This window comes from Thunnus albacares, chromosome 10, assembly GCF_914725855.1.
Source record: "Thunnus albacares chromosome 10, fThuAlb1.1, whole genome shotgun sequence".
Lineage (NCBI taxonomy): Eukaryota > Metazoa > Chordata > Actinopteri > Scombriformes > Scombridae > Thunnus > Thunnus albacares.
The window spans coordinates 19,931,358-19,941,285 of NC_058115.1; the positions used below are offsets into that span (position 1 = coordinate 19,931,358).

At 39.0% G+C, this 9,928-nt stretch overlaps 1 protein-coding gene across 1 annotated transcript; it reads right to left on the reverse strand.

Moving 5' to 3' along the window:
- Window positions 1-405: 405 nt before the first annotated feature.
- cfl1 (cofilin 1) lies at window positions 406-7,417 on the reverse strand. Its single transcript, XM_044363259.1, has 4 exons — window positions 7,293-7,417; window positions 3,083-3,393; window positions 2,896-2,972; window positions 406-1,450 (listed from the first exon to the last, which is right to left on the reverse strand). Exons 1-4 carry the CDS (start codon window positions 7,293-7,295, stop codon window positions 1,338-1,340), a joined length of 504 nt encoding a protein of 167 aa, XP_044219194.1. The 5' UTR covers window positions 7,296-7,417; the 3' UTR covers window positions 406-1,337.
- Between the last annotated feature and the right edge of the window lie 2,511 nt (window positions 7,418-9,928).

A 9,928-nucleotide genomic window follows, 5' to 3' on the forward strand; every position in this document is an offset into this window, starting at 1 on the left:
AGTGTATTCTTCAGGTTTTACACTATTTGTCAATGAATAAAAAAAAAAACATTCAGTCTCACTATATTACGGTCTTATGTTACCTAAAACAGAACATAAAAGCCATCATCATTTCATTGAATGTGAAGAACTTGAATTGTAGTTTCAGAAATGGTGAATAAGAGTCAGATTTAATACAGAACACCATCTATGTATAGAAATGTGCCACAGTTGCACAAAAAAGTTGAATTGAAATGTTGTTTATGGTGTTTTGACTGCTCTCAAAAAAGGGTCAAATATGACCTCAACAGTATGCAAGTTAAAATCAGTGTCTGAATCAGTGTCCGATAACCAAAACTACAGCTGTTGGCCTTCTTCCAAAGCACAAATAAAAAAAAGAAAGTGGAAAAAGAGCAGAACAAGTCAGTAGTTTAGTGCTTTTTATTAGAGATAAGGAGACGATACAAAACATCCACCATTCAATATTCAGTCTAAACTCTGACCGCCGGTCTTTCATTTACACATCGCTCCCCATCAGACCTTCATAACACCAAAGTTTTTAATCAAGATCCTGGTTTTGACAAGTACAAGGAATGTGTTTGTTTACTACATCAAATGCCATTGTTTTCAGACCCAGAACTGGAAATAATAAAGGAATCACTCAAGTTTTGGAATTTGCAAGTTCAAAAAAAAAAAAAAAAAAAAAAAAAAAAAAGAAAAAGAAAAAAAAAAAAAACAATTGAAAAACAAAACAGAAAAGAAAAATATATATATTTAACCGTGTTCCCCCAGAGAAGGTTTTGATACATTTTGTGCAATCAAGAGTGAATTAGTTTTTACTACACCTAGTCTCAACTACACACACTTACAAAACTTAACTAGAAGTTTGGCAAAAAAAATGTAGTTGGAACAATTATTTAATCAGGATTCAATGGTTGGAAAAAAACTAAAAAGGTTGTTGCCTGTCCCTTTCTCTGCAATCGTTCAAATGGAACCCGGAAAGAACAAAACCCTGTCCTTACACATGTGTATTTGATTTTTAATCTTCATCATCATCATCCTTCCTTCAGTTGTATCTTTACGTTATTCTTTTGTGTGTGTTTTGTTCATATTCTTTATGTTGCGTTAACTGGAATGACAGTCTGCATTTGTGGAATTTGTTTTCTTTTTTCTTTTTTAAACTGTCACTTGATCCCACACCCACCCACAATATCCCTCCCCAGGAGTCCCGCAAATGGTGCTGGTTCTGCTTTTGCCCTTCTCCAAACCACACTGGAATGAACAGCTAAACCCAACAGATGTGTCTGAAAGGCCTCGATGATCGAAGCCGGAGGGGAGGGGGGAGGAGGGGGCAGTATTTATATAGGGGATCCTTCCAGGCTGACTACTGACGAGCCACCGAGCTTTTCCGCGAGGGTGTGCCGGTCTTTGAGGTCTTCCAAACCGTTCACCTGCCACTCGTGCTTGATACCTGAAATAAAATAATAAAATTTAAAAAAACAAACACACCCCAAAACAAACAAACAAACAAACAAAAAAAAAAACACAAAGACAGTCAGAATTACACTAATGTTTTCAGACAGACACAAATTTCAATGTACAATTACATTTAACAAGGTTTTGGTCAAAAGATCATCATCGTCAGGTAGTAAGCTTTTCTTTTAAATAAGCTGGATGTCTATTGAACATAAAGCTGATTAAAAAAAAAAAAAAAAAAAAAAAGGAGCGATAAAATTCTCTCTCATGGTATTTGTATTGAATACCATCTTAATATAGAAGGTTTCCTGGAAAATCAAAAGAGAAGCCATTTATGGAGAAATATTTCTCCTATCCAGCAAAATATTACCTGCCAAGCTTCCAGTAAAAATCCAATAGTGCCATAATATAGTAATTGATTTGCAACATTGCCCACAATGACCTAATAATAGAAATTTTTAAGCAAGAGCTACAAAGTATAAATGATACAGCAAAATCTGTGACAGTAGACAAGTTTATATTTCCTGACGGAGTATATTTGGTCTTATTGCTCAAAGGAAACTTCTAAAACATCTGTCCTATACATCCATAGTAAGGTTTTGTAGGTGTACAAGATGTGATTTGATGTGCATTCTGAACACTCACGCATCAAAACGCAGCATTAAATTTGTGTTAAAGATGGCTGCATTGAGGTATCAGAGGAAATAAATGATTGTACTAATGTATTTGGCTAGCTTGATTAACCAAAAAGGTTGTCTGTGTGTTAGATATTTTACAGCAGTATCATTCTTTTCCACTTGGGGGCAGCAGAACAAGCTGTAAATTCAACACTGACATAATACGATTATGTTGACATGATTAATATGTCAGCAAATTATCCATTTACACATCCAGTAGACATGAAACAAAACTAATATTCAGTCTGAGCTGCGTTTCTGGACACCTGACAGATGTTGGTTCAACATACACTTTTAATTCTGCTTTGGTCTCCACCGACTCCTGAGGGAAACATCTGGCTCTTCAGATGTTAAATGCTACATTATGTTCGCCAGCTGGTCGCTAACTTTGTCTTCTGTTTGGTTTTTAAAGCTTTTTCACTAAAAACAGCTGCCTGCTTTGTCTGGAAACTACATTGATGCGCAGTGAGATTTATTCAAAAAACAGTAAAGTTGCCGGCTGGAAAACGGACAACAAGCTGGAAGAACTGCAGAGTCTGGTGATAATCATCTGTGGGTTTGTTAGTAAGTGTGATGTCTTTCACCTTACACAATCATTTGACCTATTCTTATTATAATAGTATTAAGTGGTACAGCTTTTAGGCATGTATTGGCTGTGGTTAAGGTTGGGATTAATGATTAAATTAACATGTGCACCTGCAGCTCGATGATTCCCAAACTATCTTGTCATCAACAAAACAACACAGTAAGATCTGATACTCACCTTCGAATTTTCTCTTGATAGCATCTTTTGAGCTGGCATAGATCATCTTGCTCTTCAAGGGGGCATTATCTGGAGCCCTGCGAATGGGAGGAAAAAAAAAAAATCTTTAAGACCAAATGTTATCATAATGACTCATTATAATTAGTGTATCATAAACACTTTACTGCCTGATAATGGCTCCCCTTACCAGAAGATAAAGACCAGGTCCTCCTTCTTTGTTTCTTTGGTCTCATAGGTGGCGTCGTACAGGGCGTAGCGGCAGTCGTCTGGGGGCAGCATCTTCACAAAGTGCTGGTAGGGGTCCTGGACGGTGGTTCCCAAGTCACCCAGCAGGATTTCTTTGCCGTCATCCAGAACAATGTTCTTGAGGTCCTTGCTCAGGCAGAACAGAATGGCCTTCTTCCTCTTCCTCTTCTCGTCCTCGTTCGCCTGAGCCTTACGCACCTTCATGTCGTTGAAGACTGCGATAACTTCATCTGTGACTTTCACACCGGAGGCCTGTGTAGAGAACGATCCGTTAACTCAGAGTCTCAAGTAGTTACAGTTTGCGCCATTACAGCAACATTTTTTTTTTTTTTTTTTAAATAATGACCTTTACATGCTAAGACCTGAATAAGTTATACAACCCATAATATTCACCCAGTCAGTCAATGAATGCAGGTTTCAGAAAATAATGATTTTAAAAAAGCAAATAAAATTGGAATCCATCAAGATTTTTACAAGTCAAGCGGTGTTTTTCTGTCACTTTAGATCAATTTTGGGGAACGCTGTGATCCAAGGCTAATATGTTTTAAATGTAAAAAAAGGACACTAATGATTTTAAGTTACAAAGTAGGGCTGATATAATACATAAAATTAATCTGCAACCAATTTAATAATCAATTGTTTGAAGTCCCTTGCAGGTTGCTGCTTTTTTTTTTTTTTTTTTAGTATTCTGTGATATAAACTAAATATATATATTTAGGTTTCAGACTGCTGGTTGGACAAAAAAAACAAACAAACAATATGAATATGTTATCTTCTCTTCTGGGAAACTGTGATGGGTATTTTGGCCATTTTCATTATGAATAAATGGACCAAACTATTGAAAAAAAAAAAAGAGAACACACTAATCAATGAAAATGATTGTTAGTTGAAGCCTTATTCCTCAGTAATAGTATCGAGACAACAGTTTCCATCGTGTTCAACAGGCCACAAGTGACGACTCAAGTACAGGAAAAATAGAGTCATCATGAAGCTGAAGAAGGGCCTGAGAGGGCTGCATGTGACTATCACACACACAACAGGAATGCTCTTTACGAGGACTGATAAGGAGGATTGAAATGCAAAAGGTGTGGCCGTGACAAGCCGTTAGCCATGTTGGTGGAAGAGTTTTTTTAAATTTATTTTATAGCACAATCAAAAAGACACGTCATACTCAAGAGAACATGGTTTACAATGCCAAAAAAAAGAAAAAAAAAAAAAAGAGTGAGCAACAACAACAAACAAAAAGAAATTACAAAACAGAAATAAATAATAAGATCTTAAGTGGTCAATTGGGAATTAAGGTTCATACATATTCATAACAGTGTTGGGCTTTTTGAATTTTACAACACTTAACATTTTATGTATAGTATTGTCTCTTTTAGATATGCAGCAAATATAATGGTAGTGAAGAGTTAAGCTGTGTAGCTCTGTAATGAAATCTGAAAATTATCCAATTGTCAGCTCAGCTGCTCCAAATGAAATCAACACTGACGATTGAGTCAGCGCAGCCTTTTAATTCCATTTACTTTGCATAAAGTCAGACTGGAAGAATACAGAGGAACAGAAAGTGGCCAGCACTCCTCGACCAAAGTCCACCTGGATTATTAATACTAAATAAATTCAGCTAACAGGTGTGTAATGGTCTGTCACTGTGACTGACGCAGGATCAGTAGGTACAAACATTACATAAGCTCTGTCTGCAGGCAGAGTAACAGCCATGTACACTATCTCTGCCATAAAGATGACCATGTGGGTAAGGGTGTGGTCAGGAATTAAGCGTTGCATTGCATGGTTGAGTCACAGACAATGGGGCTTCTGTTGAAATGGAGAAGACAAGTCACATCGCCAAGTCACAGCTGCTCCATAAACTCACTCAGTCAGGTCTTCTGACTCTGTTTAAGGCACTCCATCACAGGAAAATGCAGTCTCAGGAGAAGATGGAAGAAAACTGCTTTCTAACAGCAATGTGGCAATGGAAAAAAAGAGACAACAATGAAAAGGAAATAATGTGGCAGGAAAGACGGAAAAGGAATCCGACAGCAAAGCAACACGGGCAGGGACTGTATGTTTGCTCAGGGTGTGAAAGGCCTGTGTGAAACAGTGAATTTTAGAGTAATAATTAACCAGTAACCAACCTTACTCGATTCCTTAATCCCCCCATCAATAAAGCATTGTAATTTGGTGTTTATTTTCCCCTCATGTTCCTAGCAGTTACAGCAAAGTCTGCTTCCAAAATGAGCTGCAATTTGCATACTTTGCATGAGTCAGCACGACACATCTGTCTAAATGTATTCTTTATACCTTTTAATAATAAGAAAAGATGATCTCTAAAGTCAATAAACGCTTCATTTCTCCACCTTTCCCCCTCGTTGAATTGCTTTGACCTAATTTGCCATGAACGTGGTTTATATGTTCTGTTTATTTGTTGTAGCAGCAAGCTAATATCACCATGGTGATCGCTGAGGCCTCACCTTATCTAATCTTACCCAGGGATACTTTTCTTTTACAGAAGTCAAGGTTCAAGTGACTCAATACAACTCTAGTCACAGTCCAAGTCTTAATTCTTTTACACACACACACACACACTTAAGGTTACAGGCCTCACACCATCACCACAAGGGTGAAATTTTACTAGCAAACACTGGACTAATAGGTTCATATTCAAACTCTTAAAGAAAACACTGGATAGGGAAAAAGGAAAGTGTGCGATGGGCAGATTTAGTTGATGTCAGGTTGTTAATGGTGCAGACTCAGCAGCAACAGACAACACAGCTGGATGGTGACAAAAAACTATAGAATAACATTGATTATGATATATAATGCTATGATTTTTTTTTATTTTTCCGTGTTGCAGTGATGCACAAATAAATAACGCATATGCCGTCATTCATCATTCTTATGGTTGATGACTATGTATGAATGAATAGAGGCATCTGTTAATTAATCCCCCTTTGTGTCGTGTAGTAGTATAATAGCGTGACGTACGTGCAGGCTGTTTAAACTGCTGTACAAATTAGATGCGCAACTAATAAAAGATGCGCAGCACCGAGCATCAAGATCCAGAGCCAGCGGCCCGTTAGCTTCAGCTAGCGGATCCGGTGCTGACAAACCGGCGTTACATAATGTTGACAAATCTGTCAAATATGTGTTACATCCTGCTAAATACACGGCAAAAATCTCACATGACAAATGGCAGCAAATTAAGTATAACGGCAGATCCAGTTATAATACGGCGCCAAACAAAATGGTCTTTGCACCAAATTCAGGGTGGGGCCGTGAATGCAGCACACGCACATGTGAGCGCTAGCTGCTATATAAGGAGAAACTGGTCGAACCGACTGATCGGCTGACAATTCACACATTTCGTGGCAATAATGCGACTCGGCAACGAACTTAAACTGTCCATTTAGTCTGAGTGGACTAAATGTAACGTGATTTAGAGCACCAAGTCGACCAGCATCCAGCAGACTGTTAGCGGTGAAGCCGTGAACAGACAAAGAACAAGAAATCTCAGCTAGCGCCATGATGGTGTCACTGTCTGCCTGAGCTAGCAGCTACGTTAGCTCACAGTACCGTTAGCCAGCTGGCCCCGAGGCGCTGCTGCACCTGCCGGTATTATAATTACTATTATGTGGAAGCATCGACGGAGAGAGAGACACGATGCAAAGAAAACACCGAAGAGCAGCGTCATGACAGCTGAGTGGATATTCACACGGGCAGGGCCCTTTTGTAATGCGGGTTTCTGTGCCTGAAACACGGGCAGATGAACGAAATGGCGCCCGTTGTTTAGGACCGTTAGCAGCTTATCTGGTATACTGTCACACTCTTGTTAAAAATAACCTTAAAGCAAGTTCGCTGAGTATGTTGAATATAAAACGCGGCTTCGCCCCGCTTTGTGAAAGCTGTATCATCCGCCTCTCGGACAGCACAGCGGCTCTTTGCCTGCTTAGCCCCGGCGCTAGCAGCGGCTCCTGCGGCACACACTGCTGCCCTCACCGGCTCTCATGTCTGATGCTAAAACCAATAATATCATCTAAAAAAGATGAAACTAAATCGATCACAAACGCCCCAAAATCTTGAGGTTAATTCTATATTGGGCAGTAAAACCATTAAAGATACATAAAGCGCGATAAAAACGACGTTAAACCTACCATTGTTGTAGCTCTGAGTCGGTCTGTGTGTGTTGAATGGACTGTAATGATGAAGCGTCGCGCTCACTCTGGATACAAAGCGTGAACGCGCCTATAAGCGCGAGCCCGGCTCGAGCAAGGTGCACGAGCGGGAGCGCATGTCATGAAAGTCCGGCTGTTTTATTTGCTGGTTGTCATAATACATCCATGGTGTGGACACGACTGAACTAATTATTTAATCTCTTCAGTCTAATCATATTAAGTGTTTTCCTCTTAACTTGTTATTTTCTTTATACGTTTTTTTTTTTTTTTTTTTTAAACGCTGCAGCGCTTTGAGATCCACTGCGAAAGAAAAATGCAGTACAAATTAAATAATTATAATAATTATTGATGACGTGTGCACACACGAATTAAACAGATAATACAACAAAGCAATATTAATAATTTAATTGATGAGCCCAGGCTCGTTTAACAAAGGCTATTACTGAGCATTATTGTTAGAATGGTAATAATTAGCATCAATATATGGGAGAACATTTTCTCTGTGAGCACTCTACTATTTTTATTTATAATCTCTTTTCCCCCCCGTTATACTAGCATCTTCTGTTAATATTTTTAGTCATTTTTATTTTTGACGGTCGGCAGGTGTGGACAAATGAAACATACCAAATGGGAATAATGTGTTTGTATAGAAGTCAATTTGAATTTAAAAAAAAAAAAAAACAAAAACAAAAAAAAAAACCTCTAATAATATCTAATGTGCTAGGTTATAAAGGGGTTTAATAGTGCTACATTAGTGTTTGACGTAGCCTAATAATTTATTTATTTACAGGAAGATTATGAATGAAGCTTTTTGTCAGACCGCATACGAAGCTTTGCTGCTCTGCGGCTGTACTATTTTATTTATTATTATTTTATTGTAAGTCATTTTAAAAACAAACATGAACGCATATCTTACATATACACGACCATGAATGTGAGTGATGGTGTAATTTGAGTATCGGGGTATAAAGCCGTGCTATTAATTATTAGACCAATGGCGCGAGGGGTGATTATAATAAAATGAAGTGCTCGTGCTGCGCTGTTTTGACCGACATTCAGCAGCCTGCCGCGCGCAAAGCGGTTTTCAGGATGGGAGGAAATGCTCCGCCATCCATCCTCTTTCTCTCCCTCTCTCTCCCACTGTCTTCCCCCCTCTCTCTCTCTCTCCCAGCCTCTCCTTCTGTCTCCCTCCCTGTCTCCCCCGGTCTCTCTCCCAGACTCTCCCGGTTTCTCTCCCCTCTGTCTCTCTCCCGGCCTCTCCCTCCTTCTCCCTCCCTGTCTCCCGGCCTCTCCCTCTCCCTCTCCTCCCCTCCCCTCCCGTGCGGGTTTTTGTTGAACTCACTTCCAAATATGGAAGTGAACGGTGAGCGGCGGCGGTCAGTGCACGCGCGCCTCGCTCACAGCACGAGGAGGGTCGGGCCGCGACGCTGATCACCATATAAGGAAACAAGGGACACGAAATTCGCTATAGCAGATTTTTTTTTTGCACGGCATCGCGTTGCGGGGAGAGAGAGAGAGAGAGAGAGAGAGGGCCGGTGTGAGGATGAGAGGCAGCGGGGAATGACACGTCAAATCAGGGAGCTTGAAGCCACACACGAGAATAAAACGACAGCTGCTGCCGCGATAATATCACACCTATGAGATCAATCACATGATGCAGTGATGTGGCTATTTTGTGTGTTAATATATTTTTTTAGGGATGTGTAGCTATAGCAACCGACGGCGCTGTGGTTGTAAACACAAAGACTCTATGACCTACATTCATTATGTGGGCAAAACACCCCCATTCCTCCCCCCAAAATAAAAACACATATGTTATGAAAAGCACATGAACACATACAGTTTGTTGCCTATTTTGAACTCAAATATACATTTCAGTTGCTCTACAATTAACAAAAGAACCACAGTTAATCAAATGTAAGATGTCCTGGAGTTTAATGGCTTCTTTAGCTCTTTGTTTACATTGTACATAATATAGTTGAACTTATCCTATTGTGCATACTGTATTGTTACTGCTCATAATGTACATATAAGTTCAGTACTGGATGCATAATGCAACATGTACTCGTACCATACAATAGTTTATTGTCTATGATGTAAATATAGCTACATTTGCTAATTCTGTGTATTTGTCTATATTGTGCATATCATAGTTAAACCCCTTCATATCATATTCCATATTGGTTTCTTGTTTATTTTGTGCAATCAATTATATTTATAATGTCTTTATGCACTTTGCTACTGTTTGCGCTATCTGGTTAGATGCTAAACAACATTTCTTTATACAGGTACTTTGTTTAATCAAATCTAATCCAATTTAATACAATCAAATCAAATACTAAATGCAATATAAGACTGAATAAATTACAGCTGCACCGTTACAATCAAATGAAAATGTCTTTTTAAACCTCACATGATTCATGTCTATAAAATACAACTGGGACAGGAAATAATGCTCAGTGGCTTTGACCACTGTTCTGCCAAACAACAAGCTTTTAATGATGAACTTGTTTGTGTGTGTGTGTGTGTGTTTTTTTTAGGGAATGTCTTCAGTTTTACACGACTTGGAGTGAGTTTTATACCCGGTGGCACTTTTTAAGAAACGAACCGTCTGA

Coding starts and splice junctions, on each gene's coding strand:
- cfl1 (XM_044363259.1), bottom strand. Junction 2,973..3,082: donor GACCTGGTCTTTATCTTCTG/GTAAGGGGAGCC, acceptor TCCCATTCGCAG/GGCTCCAGATAATGCCCCCT. Junction 1,451..2,895: donor TATCAAGAGAAAATTCGAAG/GTGAGTATCAGA, acceptor ATTTTATTTCAG/GTATCAAGCACGAGTGGCAG.